Source organism: Molossus molossus, unplaced genomic scaffold (assembly GCF_014108415.1).
Source record: "Molossus molossus isolate mMolMol1 unplaced genomic scaffold, mMolMol1.p scaffold_m16_p_20, whole genome shotgun sequence".
Classification (NCBI taxonomy): domain Eukaryota; kingdom Metazoa; phylum Chordata; class Mammalia; order Chiroptera; family Molossidae; genus Molossus; species Molossus molossus.
The window spans coordinates 46,572,738-46,597,101 of record NW_023425356.1 but is presented as its reverse complement, the minus strand read 5'-3'; the positions used below and the strand labels follow the sequence as shown (position 1 = coordinate 46,597,101).

The following is a 24,364-nucleotide window of genomic DNA, read 5'->3' as shown; positions in this document are numbered from 1 at the left end:
AGTATCTAGATTTCGATGCAGGGATTCTATAGCCTCAAATGGAGTATGAATTTTTCTTTATTTATTTTGAATTGTTTTATTCTTCTGCAGCCCTATCATTTGTACTTCGTGGATTTGGGGGGCAGGTTAGACAAGGACTTAGCACTGTCATGATGAGAAGAGTTGGGATGGGTGATGAAGTTCAGAGGAATTTACACTTTGTTGTTTCCCAAGGCAGTGGAGCTGGTCCTTACTAGTGTCATTTAAGAGGCAATGGAAAACTTATTTCTTACTAGTGGATATGATCCTTTAAATTTCATCCTGGGACGAAGATTCCCCTTGGAAATCTGTCTCCTTTTAAAATATAAACAATAACCCGGCTGGTGTGGCTCAGTGGTTGAGCATTGACCCATGCACCAAGAGGTCACTGATTTGATTCCTGATCAGGGCCCATGCCCAGGTTGTGGGCCCGATCCCCAGTGGAAGGCATGCAGGAGGCAGCCAGTCGCTGTTCTCTCTCATTGATGTTTCTATCTCTCTCTCCCTCTCCCATCCTCTCTCTCCTAATATCAATAAAGAAAAAAAATGCAAATGATACGGTGAGGAAACAAAGCGTAAGATTAAAATTCTAGAGGGCACTGGAAAGAAACTTGGTCATCTTCTAATATGGGGCTTCTCATAATGTGGGTCCCCTGACTTCCTTCAAGAGGTCCATGTTGACATTTGTACTGCAGATCCCACAACAATGGTGAACACAACCTCTGGCATCTTTGTTTGAATAAAGGCAGTCTCAGCAAATGATACTCGTAATCATGCATTCTTCATCATTACATACTTGTACCTAAATACACACGCACATACACGTATGCCAGTTTTATGTAAGAATGTCCTTGAAGCAGTAAGCTTTATTAGTGTTATTGGATCTTGACCCCTGAGTATGTGATAAAATGGGAAGTATACATAAAGCATGTTTGAGGCTACTAAAGAATGGTGATTGTTTCAGGGAAAAGTACTTTTGTGATTGAGTTGCGAGCTGAACGAGTTACTTTTTTCATGGAACCAATCTTTTCTCGACAACCAACTGAAAAAAAAAAGGGGGGGGGAGGAAGCCTGCCTCTTTAAGAAAAACAACTGACAGTATTCATTACCAATGATAAAATTTAAGCTTTCAAACAAAAATGAGAATTTTGGAGAACTCCTATTTGTCACCATGAGCTTGACAGCTTTCCAGTATTTAAAGACTTTTCTGATGAGATCGGTGGTAATATTAATGACTATAATATTTTGATATTATATAATGAAAAATGTCAAAATGTGGAAGATCTGAATAACTCAGTGTTCCCATATTTTCCAGATGACTAATGTGTGATGTTACAAAATAAGAAGGGTAGAAAGATCTACTCAAAAACCAATATGGAACACTGGATGTGAATATAGCGGAGTGGGAGCTCATTGACGTGGGCCGGGTTGCACACTGGAGCCGTTAAGAAGCTATGTTTATTGAGGTTAGTGTGGTGCCGTAGCAGGGCATCCACCTTGATCACAACAGACTGGTGCCGCAGTAAATTGGAAAATGCAGCTCCCACCTGCTCAGCTCGATAGGGAAGAGATTTGCAAAGAGCAACACGGCCATTCTTCTCGCCAAACTAGTGTTGTTTCAGAACGTGTCGTTATCGTCACAAAAATATATTATGTATGTGACATGTAATGGATTTACCACTGTTCTCTTTAAATACCATGATGAATTAATTCATCATTAGTCTCAGTTTTCATTTCTAAAACGGCAACTATCAGTAGAGGTCAGCCACCTAAATATGGAGGGCTCAAGCAATGTGAAGAGTGTGAAGGGGTCCTGAGACCGAAACGTTGGAGAACTGTTGTTCTAGAGACGATAGAGACCAAAATCTGACTTCACCAGTGGGTAACTGAGGCCACGCAGGTGATGCGATTCATCCACGGGGGACCCACGGTGATTAGATCCTATCCCTGCAAAACCGTTGCTCCAGTGTTTTCATTGTCTATTTCCCCGATGACACTGCTGCCGTGACTCCCTTCATATGAATCAGCCACTGTCCAATAAGAAAGGTTATGAGGGTAAAGTTCTGATGGAGGCCAGTTGAGACAGGGACTCCTCAGCGCCCAGGAGGGAGAGGCCAGGGCCAGGCCAAAGGGCCTCTTTTAGGCAGAGGTCGCCTCCATCTGGAGAGAGGTGGCCTGAGAGCAGATGAGCAGGTCCCCGTGGAGGAAGAACATGACCTACTGTGGACTATATGCCTCTTACTCCAAAATACAGTGACCTTTCCTTACCCCTTGGCTTCCCTCCAGGGAGTTTGCACGTTGGAAAGTGAACAACTTGGCCCTGGAGAGGAAAGACTTCTTCGGTTTGCCATTGCCCCTGGCCCCAGAGTTCATCCGGAACATCCGCCTCCTTGGAAGGAGACCCAACTTGCAACAGGTTACTGAAAACCTGATCAAAAAGTACGGCACTCACTTCCTGCTTTCTGCCACCCTTGGAGGTAAGCATCACTGTGGCCCAGCGTGAACTGGTTGCCAGGCTGTTGAAACAGCTGTAACGCTCACTGAAGATAGCTTCAGTAGTCTTCTGGGATATTCTGTTTTTCCTGCCTGTTGATGCTTGAGAAATGTCTCCTTTCTGATGCCTTTGAGAACAGTGTGGTTTCTTCACATCCAAATTCACCCCAGAACGTTGCTGTTGGCATCTGAGCTCCCTCCTGAGGAAAATGTGTTGGGTAAAGGGTAAAGAGGTTGGGGGACACAGACGCCCGCTAAGCCCTGGCCAGCAGGGGGCGCTCTCAGTTTCCTTTTGACTGAGCCATTGAAACCTTAAGTTTCTCCATATTCCAACATTTGCTGTGGCTACAGTTGTCCGATCCATGGGCAAAGAAGGAAATTCTGTTGAGTTCATGCCCCTGCTTCCTCTTTGTAAAGACTGGTGACCAGACAGATCAATGCTAATGATTCGGGGCTGGATGGAGCAGAGGGTCGGGGTGGGACGGTGCCACCCTGGCCAGGACGCAGGGTAGAGCCGCAAGCTCTGAAGGGCAGAGTTCTGTCCACCCTGGGAGAAGACAGCAGGATTTATGAGAACATTACTCACTGTCTGATGGACACAAGGGAGCTCGCGGAGGGGCCAGGCCAGCTGCACAGGCGGGTATTGAGTGTCTGATGGGGAGAGGGGACCTTACACGTCCAGGCTTCTGCCCTTCCGGAGGGAGCAGAGATATTCGTGGCAGCTTCTCGTAAACAACTTGAGAGAACGAATTTGATCCCCTCCGAAGAGGTGATGCCTGAGCCAGAGATCAGTGGCGGATGGGAGTGGATAAGAGGGATGACAGGGTGAGCTTTGGGGAGACACACAGAACTAAGGAAAGGGAGGGGCCCCTCCGGCAGTGGCACCCGTTGTCCTGTGACAGCGTCTGAGGAGGCTGTTGTAAACACGGTAAGGGGCGGGGAAGAGCCGTCGCAGGGGTACTGGGCTCCTTCTTAGCGCCGCCCATTCTGGCCCAGTTTCATGTTCTCGTTGGTGGAGGACGAGGGAGCAGCAGCCTCACCAATGCACCCTCGCTGTTTGCACAGGAGAGGAGTCCCTGACCATTTTCGTGGACAAGCGGAAACTGAGCCGAAAGACAGAGTCCGCGGGAAGTGTCCCCACAGTCGGGGGCAGTGGGAACAGCTCGGCCGTGTCCCTGGAGACCCTGCACCAGCTGGCGGCCTCCTACTTCATCGACAGAGAGAGCACACTGCGCCGGCTGCACCACATCCAGATAGCCACCGGGGCCATCAAGGTAAGGTCAGCGACGCGCGGGCGCGGGGGCCACTCGTGGGGGCCAGAGTCTGAACCAGCTCCACACCAGCCAAGCCCGACTGACCAAAGCGGGAGGCAAGCTTCCTGGCGGAGGCATAGCTAGCCCTAGACACGGCCCAGGTCTTCACTCTGCCGCACATTGTCAGGCAGCATCTACTCTGAGGCTGACTCGAGCCGAGGGGCTGTAGAGCGAGACAAGGTCCCTGCTCTCCTGAGGTTACATTCCAGTGTGGGAAACAGATGATAAACAATTAAATATCAGCAAAGGGATTTCAGATAATGATATGCAGAAAGGACAGGGTCCTGAGGAAAAGATTTCCTGAGAGAAGGGAGCAGATAATTGTCACCAGGTTGGTCAGGGGCGGAGATCTAAATGGAAAGAAGCCAGCTGTGTGCAGATCTGAGGGCAGAGGTTCAGGCAGAGGGAGCAGTAAGTGCTAAGGCCCTGAGGCAGGAGCTGGCTTGGTGCTTTGGTGGATCACAGAGAAGACTGTAGTGACTGCAGTTAGGTGAACAAGAGCACCACTGGGACAAGACGAGGTTCAGAAGTAGGTTGGAGCCGGACTACACGGCCAGAATAAAGAATTTAAAAAACGCCCAAGTACAATGGAAAACAACCAGAGTGTTTTAACCAGAGGAGAGATATGATCATACATGTTTGAAAAAGATCGATATTATTGTAACTTTAATGACTATAACCTCCATCCATTGTCTCTGCTTATGTCTAGGAGAGTTCTAGGCAAGTCCATATTGTTTCAGAAAAGAGAGGACTAGTAAAAAACACTTGAGAATACTAGATTTTTTAAATTCTAAATATAAAGTTAGGGAGGCAAGTAAGGGTCAGTCTCGTCTTATATTTGACCTTGATCCTACCCAAAATTCACAAGGAAGTTATGTTTATTTATTGTTCAGCAAATATTTTGAATGCCCATTATGTGTTCGGCACTGTTCTGGGTATTGAGAATACAAGAGCGAACAAACATTTTATGCCCATGACCTCACGGAGCTTCAAGTCTAGTGGTGGAGACGTAATTTAATAGATGCACCATGTCAGGTGGGATTAATGGTATGAAGAAATAAAACCAGGGAAACAGGGGTGCTGGGGACCTGTGCTTCAGGGAAGACCCGTCTGAAGGAATGTCCTTTAAGCAGAGGTGTGAATGAAGCGATGGCGTGAGCCCATGGTCCTCCTGAGTGAGAACATTCTAGACAGAAGGAAGAGCACGTGCAATTACCCTCAAGAGGGAGTGTTCTTAGTGGGACCCAGGAACACCGTCTGGAGCGGCGTCACAGAGGGGTGAAGTGGGCCATGAGGCCCCGTGGCGGTAGGGGCCAGGTCAGGAGGGTGTTACTGAGCAGTGACTGTTGCCGTGGTCAAGGTGAGGACTCATGGTGCCTGCTTGGACAAAGCGATGAAGAGGCTGTGACAAGCTGGCGGAGTCACAGTATATTTTGGTGACCGAGCCTACGGATTGCTGACGAATTGGAAGAAAGGCGTCAGGATGAACGGCAAGATCTTTGGCCCGAGCAACTGGGGGAAAAGCGATTCCGTTTGCTAAGAAAGATCACCCTGGGGGAGGTGCAGGTCTGAAAGGAGTGAATCAGGAGTTTGGTTTTCGACATATTGGACTTGACGTTTCTATTAGCCATCCGAATGGAGACATCTCGCTGGCCGTCGGATAGGAACACCAGGATTTCAAGAGAAAGGTCAGGAGCAGAGACATAAATTTGGCATACAAATATATTCACGTGTGCAGTTGGTATTTACAGCGAGGGGACAGAATGAGCTGAGCCCACCGGAGGAGGGGCGTGGCTGGTTGAGCAGCCCCAGGCCTGGGCTGTGAAGCACATCCATGTTCAGCAAGGGGAAGAGGAGGGGCATCTGGCGAGGGAGGGACGGAGGCCGAGGCGAAGCAGAAAGGTGTGGAGAGAACCCGTCAGATCACAAAGCCATGTGAGGAAAACGTGGCCGTGCTAAATGCTACTGAGCAGCCAGGTTAGAGCTGACCTTCCGTTTGGCCACGCGGGGGTAACTAGGGCCTAGATGGGGGCCGTGTCAGTGGCGTGCAGGTGCGAAAGGCTGAGCGGAGAAGGTCTGGGAGAGAGGGAACAGGGAGGGGTCAGAGGCGTGGACACAGTGCGTTCGGAGTTTGCTGTAACCGCGAACAGAAAGATGGGAGGTAGCTGGAGAGTGATGCGAGGTCCGGTGAGGGTGCGTTTCTGCCTTCGGATGGGAGATGTTCCAGAACACTGGTGGGTTGATTGAAATGATTCGTGGAGAGGGAGAAAGTGATGATGCCGGAGAGATAGGAGATAATTGCAGAAGCCATCGCATAGATGAGAGGAGTTGATATTCCACGCACGGGGCAGGGACAGGTCTCACACAGGGGCATGAGCACGCCAGCCCTTGTAAGAGGAGGCGGCACAGCGTCCACAGGGACAGGTGCAGTGGACGGTGGGTGTGCTGGGGGGAGGCAGGGGTTCTCTCCTGATTGATTTCATTTCCTCCGTGAAACAAGCAACGTCTTGGCTAAAAGGAAGAGGAATTGTTGAGAAAAGAACACTCAAGATGGTCTTTTCAGACAGTGGGAGTTAGCTGTACCCCTCGCCTAGATAAATGTAGTGGGTTGTTGGGCAGCACTGAGGGCCCATTGGAGACACCAGTCAGCAGAGCTCGAGTTTTATCAGCCGCATTCAGCACTTCATCTTCAGCCAGGCATGGGCTAGATGAAGAGTTGGATTGAACCAAGGTGTGTGTGCGTGTGTGTGTGTGTGTGTACAAAAGACAAAAGAAAAAGATACAAGGGAGCTGAGAGTGTACAGAAGGAGCTGAAAATGAAACTATCAGGTCAGAAACGTTGGAAGGCTAAGTAGGGTTTTCTAAGTTTATGTTTAAATTATTATTGACATTTGGTTCATTGGACGACCTGTTAGAGGGAAGGGATCGGAGGGGGCACAAGTGTGTGATGCTTCATACCGGGATTATAGAGGGAGTGAGGGTTCTGGGGCATGGCCATGGGTGTGGGTAGCCGAGTGGGGTTGGAAGACAAGATGAGGAAGTGAGGCCAGGGAACTGAGAAGCCAGGGGATTGAGAGATCATCCACATGGACGCTGACGTCGGCAGGAATGATGCAGACGTGATGGCGATAAGGAAGCTTCATGTTGAAAATCTTCAATGAGCAAAGGGGAGGAACAGCAAAAATAGACTGCAACCGGGGAGGGGGGTAGTGGGTCCTGATGGTCCTGATGGTTCTGGCTTCCAAGGAGCCAGAGGTGATGTCGGGAGGAATGAGAAGCAGGTTCCGGATCTCACAGTGCCAGACCGCTCCGACTTCCACGCCCCGGAGACTCAGCGGAGGGGACACACGTGGAGAGGCTCCCAGGAGGCTGTGTCCTCGGGGTCTGCCAGGTCGTGGTTAGTGTGAAGGACTCTCGAGAAGAGGTTGAGGCTCCAGGGATCTTGCTGCGGACTGATGGTGAGATCCAGAGGGCGGGGCGGAAGGGGTCAGATCAGGGGTGGACCGTGTCCGGGGTGAGTCTGAGAAAGGATGGCTGAAGCAGACAGGGGTTTCGGGTACATTTGGGAGGCTGGCGTCTTGGGCAGTTTAAAATGACGAAAGAGCGCATCAGTCATGTGGAGTGGGTTACACCAGGAAGACAGCACTCTGTGGAAGCCCTTCCCCCATCAGGCCTGGGCTGTGTCCAAGCCGGAGAAGAATCGGTCTTATTCAGACATGCAAGGTAGTCATGGATCAACAACTCAATGATCCTGGTAACGTTCCCCGTTATCCTTTGACCTGATCAACTCTTGACTTTCTATCACCCTTCGCGGCATCATTTCCCTCTTTGCCCAGCTTCGATTCCTGTGTTTGGCCTCCTGTTCATGCCCACTGACATCCCCCTCATTCAGGACCTCATTTATTTTTACTTGCATTGTCTTTTTTTTTCTTTATCCTCACCCGAGGACATTTTTCGATATTTTGTTCAGATAGAGCGGGAGGGAGAGAGAGAGAGTGAAACATCAACGTGAAAGGGACACATCGAGTGGCTGCCACCCGCACGACCCAACCAGGGCCGGGGACAAACTGCAACCGAAGCACGTGCCCTTAGCGGGAACTGAACCCGGGTCTCTCAGGACCGCAGACCGACGCTCTAACCGCTGAGCCAAACCGGCCGGGGCTCCTGCATTGTCTTTTAACGATTTTCCCGATCCCATTCTCAGTCACTCTGGCTCGCCCGCTGAGCTGCTCGTAGGAGTGGACATCATCAGATCATAGCGCCCCCTACCTCCGTTCCTTCAGTGGCTCCGGCTGCACACGACACGGCGCCCAAAACACTGCAGGCAGCCAGGGTGGTGGTGTGAGCCCACAGGAAGGGCGCAGGCGCGAGCCCGGAGTCTGGGCCCCGCCGCTGCTCATGGTCGGGCTCTGAACAAGTCCCAGAACTCGGAACCTCCGCCTGCTCACGCAGCACCGTCGAACAATTAGAATAATGTCCCCCTTGAAGGATGTCTGTGAATATCGAACAAGGAAATATATATAGAGCATGAGCTATAGCACCAGTGGAAAAGGGATGCTTCCTCTTATTTGTAACAAAACTATAAGGCCACTGAAGATGCTTTTCTCTTTTTTATTTATTTTTTTACTTTATTTCTCAGTGAGAAAGTGAATGGTTTACTTCAAGATGCCAACAACTTGATGTGCTTCACATTTTAAATAGAAAATACAATTCACTTTACTTCATTTTAAAATCAAAATGTTATGAAAGATAAAATCTCTATAAACTGCTCTGTTTGTTAATATGAAATCTCTCTTTTTTATTTTATGATTTTTTTATTAATTTATTTTTGTTACAGATGTGTCTCCTCTTTGTCCCCATTGACACCCTCCTCCCCACCCCCCCACCCCATACTCGGCAAATGAAATTAGACCATCAACTTACACCATACACAAGGATAAACTCAAAATGGATAAAAGACTTAAATGTGACCACTGTCCTTTTAGTGTCCTCTCCAAACCATCCTTTACACTCTTCTGGTCCAGTTCCCTCCTGAGCCCTTCACTTACCTTTCATACCATGTAACCAGTCCTCTCTGACTACAGTCTTCGTGCAAATGGACCATGCTCTGTGTCTCCTCCCCTGGCACATGCCCTTTGTCTTGCGGACAAAGCTTGTCTGTTCCCCTGACTGGCTCTTCCTCACCTTCCTTTCATTGGCTCAAAAAAGTAACTCTTAGGAAGCCTCTCCTGACTCGCAAGGTAGTTAAATGCTTTTCTTGAGTGTTTCAAACATATGCCTCTTCTATGGGGTGCAATTTCAGAGCCTCCGCCACTGCCCGTCTCCCCGGCAGAGGGGCCCCCATCCTCGGACGCCTCTTTTCGGAGCCTCTCCCTTCTCACAGAAAATGCGAGATCACTGTTCTGCTTCCTCCGGGCTGACCGACCTGGAGTCTTCCCGCGAGGAGCCCAATGCATTCTCCCGTGGAATGTAATTCAGAGAACCACGAGAAAACGAGGATTCCTTAATGCTTTCTCCCATCTCCCCTCCTCTGAGTCCTTGTCCCTACACAACTAGGGAGGCCTAGAGACCTGTGTGACCTGTCCAAGGTCACTGCTAAATGTGGGGGCAAAGGGAGGTGTCGGCATCCCGTCCCGTGCTCCGCTCGCCTCATGGGGCTGGTCTGACATAAAGGTGCCCCAGCAGGGCCACCTCCGCTAGCACACTTAGCGCGTGCAGGTCCACAGAGCGGGGGCTGGAGTCGTCCCTGCCGGCTGGCTGCTGCTGCGGTACCTGCCACGACCTCCCTCTACGGAGCACGACGCCTTAGCAGGAGTCCAGCGGGCTCCAGCTCTGTCCTTCCTTGGACAGCAGTGGGTGGGGGTGAGGGGTGCTCCCCGGCTCAGCCCAGGTACAGGAAAAGTCCTCCAGCATACGTGTGTCTTGTCTGTCTGAGCCGGTGAGCTCTTCCTCTTCACCCTTCATTAGCAGTTTCTCTTCCCGTCCCCTTTTGATGATCCAACACACTCCCCCGCGAGCCCACTGCTCGGTGTCCCCTGATCAGCACACACCTCTAATATTGGACTTGTCGCGTCGCACTGCAGCTGTTCACACGCCCTCCTCTGCCCCCCGGGCCGGCGCAGCAGGGACTGCAGGGTGCAGGTCCGGGTCCCTTCGCAGGGTCCGGCGTGTGGTGAGACACCCGGCGAGGTCCGTGAGAGGCGAACGTACTCGAGTGGGGAGATGGGGGATTAGGGTGCAGCCTGGATGCTTCCTGTCTCTGTGACCTTGCGGGGTCACTGGCCTCCTGGACGTGGAGTTCGTAGTTACTAAAATACTAAAACACGTCCATACCAGCTGGGCAACGGTCTTCACTGCAACCCTGTGCCACCTGGACCAGCTCTTCCCTCTCTGGACGCTCCAGATGCCCCCTTGGTAGTAAGAAGGGGCCCGTGCAGCTCGGGAGGCCCCTGGAACCCTGTGCTGGCACATCCTGTCCTACCTGCCGACAAATTCTGTGAATACGACCTCTGACCCTTGGCTGGGGTGGTACCGAATGGCCAGGTCACATGACCACGCTTTGCAAACTGGAAAGGGCTGGATATACAGCCGTCCTGCTGGTGAGTCCGAGATGGGATCAGAGGCGTGAAAGAGGGGAGGGGCCCGTTCGGGTGGCAGCTCACCCTCTACTTAGTGGAAGGCTAAGGAAGGCCTGGGCGGGGGCTTGAGATGCGCCCGAGCCCACACAAGTCCAGGTGGACCCCCAGATGGCAGCAGGGAGCAGTCCTCACAAAGCGCCCGAGGGTGTCTTGTCCGAGGGCTCAGGGCAGCAGCCCGGTGTTGAGTGTGCGGGGCCTGTGAGCCCGCTTGGCACCTGCCCCGCCCTCCCGGGCAGCCCCGTGCCCCGTCAGAGCCCATCTGCCACACCGCTGGCTTCGCAGGTGTCGCGCCGGGCAGGACAAGAGCCGCCGGAGTGGAGGGCAGGGGGCAGAGGGAGGCGGCTGGAAGGAGGGTTCCGGGGTCTGCTCTTCATGGGAAGTTGGATGTGCTGATGAACCTGAGATCCATCAGGGCGTTCTGATGGCAGGCTGGTCTCTGTCAAAGACCAATTAGCACACGATTATTTTCTTTTCTGAAAGCTTATCTGGGCTGCTCGTGGAACGTGTGCACCTGAGCCAACTGCTCTTTCCGCTGCCTCTGTGGGCCCGCTCTGTGATCTGGCAGAGGTGCCAGCTTCTCCACAGACAGGCACGGGCCCTCCTCACCGACCCTGCAGAGACCTGGGCCCCGCACGGTGCGGAGGGGCCTGAGGCCGGCTGCTTGTCTAGTCCCTGGTCCGGGACCATCTGCGGCAGCGCCCTGTCCAGCGCCCTCTCTCCTCCTCGCTGGTCTCGGGAGGACCGAGCAGGCTCAGAGCAGAACCGCGGCGGGAAGAGGGGTGACTGTGGGATGTGGTCCGGTCCGGTTCACTGGTCCACTGGCTCCCTGGCTCATAGAGCTCCTGGTGGGGCTCTGGCCTGGACCCGTCCCTCTAACAGGAAATGGGTGTGGGGGCACGGTCATCGCCTCTTCCTCGTTCCTGTCCTGTGCCACCATCAGTGAGGCGAAGCTACTCACACTCTCGGTGACTTGCCCGAGCAGTTGTCCTCTTGTGGAAATGACCTTGGAAATAGCAAAGTCAAGGTTGGCAAAGAGCATCAGAGGCAGCCCCAGAATGCTAGCAGGGGGGTGGGAAGGCAGACGGATTGACGGCAGGGGGGAGGCTCCTGGTGGGACAAAGAGAGGAAGGTGGTGTTCGCCGTGTCCCTCCTCCGGAGTCTTCCTGTTCCTGCATGAGGCGTGTGGCTCCTTCTCCGTCTGGACCCGAGGCGGGCGAGTGACCGACTCAGTGGTGGTGGGGAATCCAGCGCAGAACCTCGTGACAGCTGGTGGCCAGCGTGTCTCCCAATGCCACGCCCCCACCCCACCCCGCCCTTTGGCCCCATCCATTCCAGAAGGGACAGGCTCCTCCTGAACAGGTGGGCTAGTCCTTGGTGACGGCTCTTCTCAGAGGGGTTTCCTTCTATTTGGAGAAAGAAGACTTCACTTGACATAAGGCGGTGGTCTGTCTTCCCACTTCAGTCTGACAACTTGCCAATCCATCAGTCACTCACTCAATACAGGGACATTATTCAGCCCCTGGTGCCCGCCTGTCGGGGACACGCCCACATGTACCAGTGGATTCGGAGATCATGGAGACATGTTTCCACTTGTCTGTAGGCTCCTCGTGGCAGCGGCTGGTGCTTACGTGCTGTGAGTTCTGACTGCTCCCTGAATATTTGTTAAATGAAAAAAAAATGAGTGAATGAATGAGTGAGTTGGATGAATTCTAGCCCGGCAGGGGACTAGTTGTGTAAGTCATTTAAGCTCTCTGGCCTTGGTGTCCTCATTTATAATATAAGGATCTTATCATCTCGAGGCTGTACGATTTGTCTTGCTGCAGGTTCACATTCTGAGAAGGCAGATCACTAAAATATGCTGTTGGAAGTATTTGTTTTCAGGAGTGAAGCCATCCAAAGGGGTTTAAGTGCACTTAGTTTCTGCGGTCTGCTGAGGTGCCCTCGAAGGAGACACAGGGCCACTGACCTGGAGTCTGGGGCCTCGTGGGCTCCTGTTTCGGCGACTCAACAGTCTCAAACCTTGGGCTCCTCCTCTGGAGAGTGACGGTCGTGAGATTTATCTCCGAGCGACTGTGAAGGTGAAACAGGATGATCTTGGAGGACGACCTTGGAAGACCGTGGAGAGGTGTTCCTGCGCCTGTCATGGCCTTGGTCCCGTTCTCCACTCAGGCTGCGTCTTGGGGCTTCTCACGTACTGTGTCTATCGTTGCCCCCTGGTCTTTACAGTTACTTCCTTTCCTCTCAAATCTCCTGCCCCCAATTTCATCTCACCCCTACTCATCCTTCAAGCCCAGTTCTGCTCACCTCCTCCAGGAAAGCCTTCTTGACTTCTTAAAGCTGCCAGTATCTCTCTCCCCACTGATGTTAAGTCATCATCACACCGTCTCTCACTTGACTGGGCTGCTCCGTATTGTGTGAAGCTTCAGTATACTAAATTCCCTTGAAGCGTGGTCCTTCTACGTTGGCTTTCACCATGGTAACTAGCAGAGTGCTAGGCACGCACACTCGGCACTTTGGAAGGCCCGTGTTTTAGATCATGCTGCCCCTTCTTCTCCGGGTACCGTTCCGCCCTTCTCTTCTGTCCACTTCCTGCTTCTCTCTGGGGACCAGCTCCGTGGGTGTCTGCTCTGCTGCCCGCTGCTCTCTCCTGGCGTAGAGCCTGCGGTCCAAGTACTCACGGCACACTGCGCCTGCCCCACGCGGATGCCTGTCGGCCAGCTGTGTGCGTGCCTACTGCCCCGAGGGGTCGCAGCCTCCTGGAGGGTACAGTGCGTCATGTGTGTATCTTGGTGCCTGCCCCTCCTCCCCGACAGCTGAAACCTATCACTCGCACCTTCTCTAACTCACTGTACCGCCTATGTGCCAGGCCCTGTGTTCATGGCTGCTGACGGCACGGTAGGCAGAATTCATGAGAGCTTACTTGAGGAGCCTTTGGTGTGCGGAGGACCCAGACAGTCATGAAATACTTGCAGGAAAGGATGGAACGCGGCGGCCTGCCCGCCCGCTGCGGAGCAGAGGTGCCTGGAGCGGGGAGGGGGTGAGAGGTATCAGGGCGGACTTCCTGGAAGAGCTCTGGGAAAGCCACTGTAGGAATGTTTGATGAATCACACAGAATTGAAACGGTGGCCGCTCAATAAATACTCGGTGATTGTTTGATTGATGGTTGACGAAGCCTTCGGAGATCCCGAGAAGAGAGAGCCCCCGGTCCTCATCGTTCTCATTACATAATTATTTCAGTGCATTTAAAGCTCCCCATTTTTCATCTTCTACTTTAAACATCAGGGAGAAACTGATAGGCCAACCTTATAATATTTTAAAATGACTCTATGGTGTTTTGGAATATTACATGGCTGTAAGACTCTATGTATATTTAATATACTTAGTAAAATATGCAATAAGCCCATGGCTGATTTTCTCTAAGGACTTCTCAGTGCCGAGGTGGGACTTAAATGTTTAATACTAATAATAACACTCATAACTCATATTTCTCTAGTGCTTTTCATCTTAGGGATCCGTAAGGCCTCTGAGCACCACAGTAAGTGGCTGCAGCTGGGCTCCCAGCCGGCTGACGGCGTCCGCATCTGGTCTGGCTGCCTCGGGGTGGAGAGGGGGCACCCAGCGTAAAGGTCCCGCTTCCTCCGCCCCGCCGACGTTCCTCCCCCACGCACGGATCCTCTGTGGCTCTCTCTGAAAGGCTGGACACTGTCTTAGGACAAGAATCAATGTGGCTCTACGCCCCGGGGGTGGGGGGACACATGCCATTCCTTCGGTGGGTCAAGGACAGGACAGCGAGCTGAGATTGGGCGACTGAAGAAGGAAAGGGCCAAGGGAGAGTCTCCCCTTGCTGCCTAAACCCACGCCCTTCCCTTCCTTCCCCAGGTCACAGAGACCAGGACCGGCCCCCTGGGCTGCAGCAACTACGACAACCTGGACTCGGTCAGCTCGGTCCTGGTGCAGAGTCCGGAGAACAAAGTGCAGCTGCTCGGTAAGTCGCACGGGGGTGGTGTCCGCCTCACACCTGGGGCAACACGGGGATCACCAGGGAGCGGGGAAGAGGCCGGCCCACCCATGTGCTCGACCCTTTGTAAGTCAAGAACCGCCCAGAGTCCTGGGACTCGTATTTAACAACTGCCCGTCGTTCTTTTGCGAAAACTTCTGACGTGATTTGCCCCACACCCAACACCAGCGCCCATACCGCTCGACACCCAAATGTACAGCAACAGCACAACCGTCTTCACGTGCCCTGACCTCGTTCAGTGATGTCCTTTGTTGCCAAAAGAACCCTCTGCGTTACCCTGAGAGCACCCCGGGGACAGCTGACCTTTGCAGAATGGTTATGGGGCCCCCATCTCTAGCTCAGCTGAGAACTATACCAACGATGGGGCCACTGGTTACCCTGGGAGTGGCCCCCACTTTCCGTGGCTACTCTGCGGTCTTCCCTGGGAGACCAGAGCCAGGAAAACAGCGAGAGGAATGGGACCCTTGACCCAAGACAGAGCAGCAAACAGGAAAGCCAGCGACAGGGAACCACACCCGGTCAGGAGGCTGGAGAGAAGGCCCACACTCGGCTCCTGCTCCCCGTCCCCCGGCAGGCAAACTGATTCAGACAGAGCTGCTCGGCAGCAGGGGAAGTTCATTTTTCTTAAGGCCTAACTGAATTGGACTCTGCTTAAGATATTATTGTCTCTGTAGTATAAAATCAATAGCTCTCACCCAGGATCTACGATTACAAATTCCAGGCAAGCTACGCCGGATGCAACCCATCAATGCTTTAGGAATCAAGGAATAGACACCGAAGAGGAAAAGGCACAGTTAGGATCCCTCCGCTCCCGTGACCCGGGATGTGCTGGCTTTGTGTCTGGAAATTAGCAACGCGCGAAGCCCAGAATGTCTGGCGGTTCATTTGGAAGAGTTTACGCCATTTAATTTTATAGCCCATCACTCATGCACACATTGCTCCAGGCACTTATTTTATAGCAACGGGAAATGTTATGGTGAGGAGGAGGGAGGCGGGGAGGTGAAGGACTGGACTTTCAGAGGGGCGCGTGTTGAGAGCAGCCAGGGGACGGGGTGGGAGTGTGGGAGGACCACTCCAGCACCACAGGGCATGACATCAAGGAAGGAAAACTCAGGGGCAGTTGGGAGTCGGAAGGAGACCTCAGACAAGAACACCAAACGCCCACTGCGTCCGCAGTTCTGACTTATATTTTGAGGTCTGCCGAGACCGGGATGCATCCTTCGGGCTCTCTGATTTCCTGCCAAGGACAAGGTCAAGGGGGTGACAGTAAAGAGCTAGCAGGCATTTGAGGAAAGGGGAGTGCCTCCTGTCCAAGTCCCCAGGGCCCTCGCTCTCCTGACACCGGAGCTCACAATGTCCCTGCGGGGGGAGCCTCCTGCAGGCCTGACCTCGAACACGCTCAGGCTGTGACCAAAGGCACTGCCTGTCCGTTGTTCATCCCGAGGTATGTTTGTAGCAGCCGCCCTGTGTGGCTGGACGCCACGTAGGGGTATACTTCGCCACTGGTAAACGCATGTCCACTGCAGATGGGGGGGAAGACGGAGCCTAGTGGACGGCATGCGAGATCTGAGGAAGCGCACTGGGGAGAGCTGAGAGCCATTCACATCCGTCCAGGCCCGACTGATCTCGGGTATCTACCGCACCCTACTTCCGAATCTCCTCAAGTGAAATCATCCTGAGATGGGCAGCGAGTCCCGGTCACACAGTGTGACCCGGGGGGACAAGGGCAGGGTCTGACACCGAGCCGACCTTACTAGGACTGTGCTTTGGGCCGGACACTGTGGTCACTGGGCTTGGATTTCCTCTCCTATGAGAGGCTCAGTGTGACCACAGCAGGCACCGGTGACTGTAGATGGAAAGTACTTGCTGTGGCACCTGGCCACTCTGCGCTGCCGTCCCTGTCCCTAGCTCCCAGCCGGGGCTGCCTCCTGTGTCATCAGGGCTGGGGTGGGAGGCCCAGGAGGCTGGGCATTAAGTGACATCCCAGGATGCCTGCCACTAATCTCAGCCAAGCTAGAAACAGGATGGTTATCAGAGACAAAGCAAAAAGCCCATCAAGGCTTGCTTCCGCCCCCACGAGAGCTGTAAGCTCTTCTTTTATCCGAAACATCTTCCTGTTCCCATCCTAGAAATGCTGATGGGTAGCCGATCAGCCAGTTCATATGATGCGCACGCTCTCCGTTTGGCTGATATAAGGGGTTCGACTAAGCCTTGGGCTTTGAGGCTCCTCATCTGCATTCTCAGATCCTCCCCCATCTGTCACTGGGGGAGCGGCAACCCTCTCTCCCAACCAGCTCAGCAGGAGCAGGCCCTGGGGTGACCATTCTTGGGCCCAGGATGCGCAAGGCAGCAGAGCCCCAGCTGGGGTTCCTGCAGCCTGGGGCGAGGGAAGCGGAGTCCCCACTGCTCTGCCTGGCGGTTCCCTGACTCGTGCCTTCCCTAGGCCTGCAGGTGCTGCTCCCCGAGCACCTGCGTGAGCGCTTTGTGGCTGCGGCGCTCAGCTACATCACGTGCAGCTCGGAGGGCCAGCTCATCTGCAAGGAGAATGACTGCTGGTGCGAGTGCGGCCCCACCTTCCCGGCGTGCAACTGTCCTGATGCCGACATCCAGGCCATGGAGGACAGCCTGCTGCAGATCCAGGGCTCCTGGGCCACTCACAACCGGCAGTTTGAGGAGTCCGGTGAGTGGTCGCCAGTCCCCCAGTCCTCCCCCCTCCCCCCCACAACGATGGGAGGTGCCTGTGATCTTTCGGAAAAAAGATCACGAGAACTCAGCTCAGATCCTGGCTCAGCCACCTCTGTGACCTCAAGCAGGTTCTATCACCACTCTGAGTCTCAAGCCATTTCTTTCTCTTCTCTATGCAAAGGGCTATAATACCTACCAAAGAGATGCGTTTGAAGGATGCAATAAGCTAAATGAAATACAAGGGAGGCATAGGCTCTGTTTAGTTTGCTACTGACCCCAGGGTGCCTGGGACAGTGTCCGCACAGAAGGTGCACGAGAAACACTTGCTGAACGAATCCAATGAACAGAAAGTTCTAGGAGACCCAGACATACTAGGTGTTGCCTGTTGCTGGTATTACTCATGTCAGTGGAACCTTGAGACCTAGATTCCGAGGACTTGGTTTTATATCCTTTCTCTGTGTTGTGGTCTGGATATTTGTGTTGCCCAAAACTCATCTGTTGAAAATCGAATGCCCAAGGTGATGATATTGGGAGGCAGGGCTTTGGAGAGTCATTAAGTCAGGAGGGCAGACCCCTCACGAATGGGAGTAGTGCCCTCGTGAGTGAGCCCCAGAGAGATGTCCTACCCTTTCCACCGTGTGCGGACACGGGGAGCAGTCAGCCATCTGCAGCCCTGAGGGGGGCTTTCACTAGACCCTAACCCTGGGCCCCCAGCGTCTGGAAGTGAGAAAGAAGTTTCTGCTGTTTATAAGCCACCCAGTCTGGCATTTTGCTGCAGCAGCCCGGACAGAGGAGCACCCTGTTTGTGACCAGCTCTACGACCTTAGATTGGCCCCCCAGCTTCTCAGTGCTGCAGTCCCCTCGTCTGTTAAAGAGGGAAGCGATGATAGTTGGATAGAAGGTTTGAACAGGATGATTTCGATAAAATGAATGGGAATAGAACTCTGCACAATCTAGTCATGCATTTCAATAGCAATAAACACTAGTTATATGGATATATCTCAAAAACAATGTTGGATAAAACAAAGCAGGATGAAAAGGTATATATTATATATATAATAGTTATATATAATGCTGTAATATAATAATAATTACATGTAATACACATGTAATACTATTTATATGACGTTTAAGGACATGCTAGTCAATACTTAATACTTTTATAGACAAATACACTTGTAGAACGCACAAAAATATGTGGTAATGATACAGGAAACATCCAAGAGACTGCCTACATCTAGATGGAGATGATGGGGAGGTTTGGGGTCCTCAAGTCTATTTGCTTTGTCTTATTTCCCTAAAAAAAAAACCCTGAAACTAATATGGCAAAGTGCCAAGTGCTAGGCAGTGGGCACGTGGGAACCTGTCCTGTTATCCTTGATACTATTTTGTATGCTTAAATGTTCCATAAACAGAACTATGCACTTGATAGTTGTAAGTTTCACTGTGGGGGTGATTGTCCAGTCTTTGGGGGGCCATGCAGAACCAGGTGTCTGGGAAATCAGAGGGAGCTGACGCCCCAGGCAGGGCCATTCCAAGTTCTGGACAAAGCATTTAGCAGTGGAGGAGAGGCCTCCAACCCCAGTTGCTATTGGCTGCCGGGGACATCTGTCCCATACATGACACGTGCGGGCTTTCACCTCCATGAGCTTCTGCTGGTGAGTAGGTGAAGACTCTCTGGATTTCCCCTCGGAGGCCTGTGGCTGCAGGTCCCATAAAAGCAGAGCTGTGGACAGGTCTCTGAGCATGAACTCAGAAAACACGTCGTGTGCAGGGAGCTCCGAGAGCATCTCGGACTCGCAGTCGGAGCCGAGACCAGACGGCTCGCTGCTTCTGGGTGAGCTACAGGAAAGAGCGGGTCTGGCCACGAGTGGAAGACTGAATAAAGGGAGCAGCTCCCAGACCCAAAAAAAAGGCGTGGGAGAGGGGAGGCGGGTCTCAGGGACGGGAAGGCTTAGAGGAAGATTCCTAAACGGGGTGCCCTGTCGTCTCTTTGTCCACTTTGGCCAGCACCGCCTCTTGCATAGGGCACTGTGGTGTCATTAAGGACTCGTGGCTCAGGCAGTGCTGTGAATACCTACGAGGAGGTAGAAAGGGAAAAAGAGATGTATCCCATGATCACTGGCCCCTTGGGTGGTGACAGAGATCTCTTTTGAAATTCAGAAGCATGTTACAGACAGCAAGGACAGGAAAGAATCCTGAAGCCGTATGTTATAGTACATTAATCATTTCTCTATAAAGCTATTGAAAAATAAGCACATCAAGGGCCTGGGATTGTGGCTGCAAAGCGTCCTTCTGCACACAGCGACTCTGAAGGGTGGGGAGCACCTGCCGCCCGCCCCCCAAGGGTGTGCATGGCTCCCCCTTAGCTCGGCCCTGTGTCCTTGCCCACAGAGGAATTCCAGGCCCTGCTGAAAAGGCTGCCGGATGACAGGTTCCTGAACTCCACAGCCATCTCCCAGTTCTGGGCCTTGGACACCAGCCTCCAGCACCGCTACCAGCAGCTGGGAGCCGGCTTGAAAACACTCTTCAAGAAGACGCACCGCATCATCCGCCGGCTCTTCAACCTCTGCAAACGTTGCCCTCGGCAGCCTCGCTTCCGCCTGCCCAAGGAAAGGTGAGCGCCCGGAGCTCAGCCCCTCGCCCGCCGCGAGGCCAGGGAGGCCCCTGCCCAACGAGAGACCGAGGAATGAGCCACACTCGTGGCCCTTTAGAGTCTCCTGCTACCTTGACCTGCGCACCTGTCACTCTCAGTTAGCAGATGCGTCTACAGAGAGAGAGTGGAAAGAAGAGAGAGGCCAGTTGTACTACACAAATGATGGTAGAATCAATGTTATGCTAATAACCCTCCAGTTCTTACTTATTGCCAATCTTTTAGTAGAATCAAATATTGTTCTATAACCCTCTAATTCTCACTTATTTCCAATCATTTAATAGAATCAAATGTTCTAATAATCCTCTAATTCTCACTTATTTCCAATCATTTAGTAGAATCTAATGTTGTTCTAATAATCCTCTAATTCTCACTTATTTCCAATCATTTAATAGAATCAAATGTTTTAATAATCCTCTAATTCTCACTTATTTCCAATCATTTAGTAGAATCTAATGTTGTTCTAATAATCCTCTAATTCTCACTTATTTCCAATCATTTAATAGAATCAAATGTTTTAATAATCCTCTAATTCTCACTTATTTCCAATCATTTAGTAGAATCTAATGTTGTTCTAATAATCCTCTAATTCTCACTTATTTCCAATCATTTAATAGAATCAAATGTTTTAATAACCCTCTAATTCTCACTTATTCCCAGTCATTTAGTAGAATCAAATGTTGTTCTAATAATCCCCTAATTCTCACTTATTTCCATTTGGTAAGTCTCTTAGGAAGGAAAGGGTGGAGTCAAAGCTCAAACACCAGTTGCGGGCACGGGAAGTGCACACACTGGGGGTTTCGGACCAGTGACTTCTCGGAGGACAGGAGCTGAGGTCCCGTGCCCTCGGGCACAGGGTGGGGCTGGATCGCCTAGGCTCTCACCCACGGCCCTGCTCGTCCACTCATTCGTCCAACAAGTCCTTAGGAAGTGCACATCGCACGTGCTTGAATCGAGCTGTGGGGGATAGTTGTTATTTGGGAAGATTTAAGACGTATACAGAAACACAAAAACTGAAAAATTGCACCTGTGTGGCAGCCACTTAAATTCACGTTCATGGGACATAAATAAAAATCGTGGTCAGTAGAAGCCAAGGTCACAGAGAAAGGCCCGCTGGGGAAGGTGGCCAGGTTGTGCGGCGGAGACGGAGAGGCCGGTGCAGGGGAGGCGGACTGTCCCAGGAGACAGCCACCCCGGCCAGGACCCAGAGGCTCAGCTCTAACTGAGGCGTGGGAGGGGCAGGCCCGGCAAAGCTTTCAAGATTGGTTCATTTCTTTTTCACCAAATAATTATTAAATGTTCACCATGGCCCAGCCAGTGTGGCTCAGTGGTTGAGCGCTAACCCTTGCACTAAGAGGTCGCCAGTTCGATTCCTGGTCAGGGCACGTGCCCGGGCTGTGGGCCCGATCCCCAGTGGGGGGCGTGCAGGAGGCGGCCAATCGATGTTCTCTCTCATCGATGTTTCTATCTCTCTCTCCCTCTCCCTTCCTCTCTCTCTCAAATCAACAAAGAAGAAAAAAAAAATTTGTTACTGTTTACCATGCACCAGGAACAATTCTAGCCTCTGGGACTAGGTTGGTGGTTAGCACAGCGGCCCTGCTTTGCGAAGAAGCCGTCTCAGAACCAGCCAGCGCTGGAGAAACACAGTCGTTTCTTGTGCTGGTCCCTGCGGCGGGTTCTCAGAAACGGGGTGACAGGAGAGAGAGCGCGGGGTGGCTGTTCTGAAGGGGAAGTCACGGAGACCTCCTGGAGGAGGTATTACCGGACAGCCGAAATCTTTCACAGGAGCTGGCTCTGGAAAGCGCCTGTTCTTGGGGGAAGAGTGAGCGACAGAGGAGACAGGAAGGACAGCGGCCGTGAGGTGGGGAAGAGGTCGGCGTCCGGAGAGACGGGGGGGGGGGGGTTCTTCTGTAGAAGCCTGGCCACCAGAGTCCGTGCAGAGACGGAAGGAGGGGGTGAGGTGGTTCCGGGGAGGGACGAGCCTGGCTGCTCCCAGCGCAAGGCTGATGTCAAATATTTTGGGGGCAGACCCATCAGACACCGAGCCCTGGGCTCTCATTCGTCTTTCCAAAGTGGCACAGTAGGGTTTCCATCTTTCAGAGGACCTGGGCTTTTATCTTCCTCTTCGCCTTCCCTGCCTGTTAGTCCACGTCCGGCTGCCCGTGGGGAAGATGGCAGTGTGTGGCTTCCCATGACTCTTGCTTCATTTCTATCTCCTCTCCCGAAGGCCCTTGTCCTACTGGTGGAACCGAATCCAGTCCTTCCTCTACTGTGGAGAAAGCACCTTCCCCGGCACCTTCCTGGAGCAGAGCCGCAGCTGCAGCTGCCCCTACGACCAGACCTCCTGCCAGGGCCCCATCCCATGTGCCTTGGGCGAAGGGCCGGCCTGTGCCCACTGCGCTCGGGACAACAGCACCCGCTGTGGGAGCTGCAACCCGGGCTACGTGCTGGCCCAGGGGCTGTGCCGGCCAGAGGTGGCCGAGTCCCTGGAGAGCTTCCTGGGGCTGGAGACAGACCTGCAGGACCTGGAGCTGAAGTACCTGCTGCAGAAGTGGGACAGCCGCATCGAGGTGCACTCCATCTTCATCAGCAACGACATGCGGCTGGGCAGCTGGTTCGACCCCTCCTGGCGGAAGCGCATGCTGCTCACCCTGAAGAGCAACAAGTACAAGCCGGGGCTGGTGCACGTGATGCTGGCCCTGTCCCTGCAGATCTGCCTCACCAAGAACAGCACGCTGGAGCCCGTCATGGCCATCTACGTTAACCCCTTTGGGGGCAGCCACTCTGAGAGCTGGTTCATGCCCGTGAACGAGGGCCGCTTCCCGGACTGGGAAAGGACTAACGTGGACGCGGCTGCCCAGTGCCAGAACTGGACGATCACCTTGGGGAACAGGTGGAAGACCTTCTTCGAGACAGTCCATGTTTACCTGCGGAGCCGCATCAAGTCCCTGGATGACAGCTCCAACGAGACAATCTACTACGAGCCCTTGGAGATGACCGATCCCTCCAAGAACTTGGGCTACATGAAAATCAACACCTTGCAGGTCTTCGGCTACAGCCTGCCCTTTGACCCAGACGCGATCCGGGACTTAATCCTGCAGCTGGATTACCCGTACACCCAAGGCTCCCAGGACTCTGCCCTCCTGCAGCTCACAGAGCTCCGGGACCGGGTCAACCAGCTCTCTCCACCTGGCAAAGTCCGGCTGGACCTTTTCTCCTGCTTGCTCCGGCACCGGCTCAAGCTGGCCAACAATGAGGTGGGCAGGATCCAGTCCTCCCTGCGGGCTTTCAACTCCAAGCTGCCGAACCCCGTGGAGTATGAGACCGGCAAACTCTGTAGCTAATGGAGGGCCCACAGTGCTGGGCAGGGAGGGGTCCACCCATCCGGGCCCTCAGCTTGATGCAGCAAGGTGCCCCCTTGAGACTTTCTGCACCCAGCAGATGGGACCTCGGGGCTTAGGCTGAAGCAGGCAGGGGATAAAGAAACAGCCACCGCACACACGCACACACGCACACACTCACCCACGTGTGCACACACAGGCACACGCACACACACACACACTCCCTCTGGGAGGCTACAACTCAGCAGCCTCGCGTGTGTCAAGCCGGTGCTTTCTAAAGTGAATGCGGTTCAAGGGGAGGAGCAGAGGGAGAGATTAAGAAAAAGAACCAGCCAAACCATGAAACACACAAATCCTTAAAAGTGACTCTTATCATTCAAGGAAGCAAGAGGGGACACGAGCGGGAGGGGTGGAGCTCCCTCTCCCCCTCTGTGGAGTCACTTTTGTATTCTTTTTAACCAGATTTCTTAAAACAGCGATGTCTCGTGATTCCCCACACTGGTTCCCAGTTTTGTACTCTGCCTCCTCCGAGCCCTGGGCACGGAGCCCTCCGGAAGCCACTCCTCTGGGGACAGGAGACGCGACACCAACTGCGAACACTCAGGCCGGGCAGGCGGCCTCGCTCCCCGACTCCTGCCTCCCTCGCCCCCCGGCTTCCTCGGCTACCCCAGTTTCGGGGCCCTGGTTCGTTTCACATCCCCTTGTGGTCCAGCCAGAGCTCCCCTCCCAACAGCCCCCGATCTGTCCAGTTAGAGACAATGTATAAGGAAATGTTCTTTTTTAAAAACAAAAACAAAAATATTTATTTTGTGATTGTTTTCCTTGTCAATCTGCTCCAGCCACATGAACACATGAGTAAAAAAATTTAACTGGTTTAATATATTTTTTCAATAGACCTTTATTAGGGGGATGATGAGCGAGAAAAGAGGAAAAAATGAGTGCAGTTACCTGGGTTGCCTGGAGTGTTTTTAAATGGTTCTGTGGGTGACACGTGGGTGTCCTTCGATGGTGGGTATTGCCATGGGGGAGGCTGGTTGATGAGTATACACACAAGTGAATGCGTGCCTGTCTGAGGGGGTGAGGGGTGTATGTGTGTGTGTGTGTGTGAGAGAGAGAGAGAGAGAGAGAGGAGAGGAGAGAGAAGAACGGAAGGAGACGAAGCCAGGCTGTTACCTGCTGCTCCACTCCTTTTCCCAGGAGTGAGC

General features: G+C 52.9%; 1 protein-coding gene across 1 annotated transcript in view; it reads left to right on the top strand.

Annotated features, from left to right (window-relative positions):
- BRINP2 (BMP/retinoic acid inducible neural specific 2) overlaps window positions 1-23,988 on the top strand; it is a 97,457-nt gene extending 73,469 nt beyond the window's left edge. The window contains exons 3-8 of the mRNA XM_036272713.1: window positions 2,305-2,495; window positions 3,577-3,785; window positions 14,342-14,447; window positions 16,924-17,160; window positions 19,560-19,782; window positions 22,046-23,988. Of these exons, the coding sequence (XP_036128606.1) occupies window positions 2,305-2,495; window positions 3,577-3,785; window positions 14,342-14,447; window positions 16,924-17,160; window positions 19,560-19,782; window positions 22,046-23,162 (2,083 nt within the window). The 3' untranslated portion in view covers window positions 23,163-23,988. The remainder of the gene's footprint in view (window positions 1-2,304; window positions 2,496-3,576; window positions 3,786-14,341; window positions 14,448-16,923; window positions 17,161-19,559; window positions 19,783-22,045) is intronic.
- Window positions 23,989-24,364: the final 376 nt, after the last annotated feature.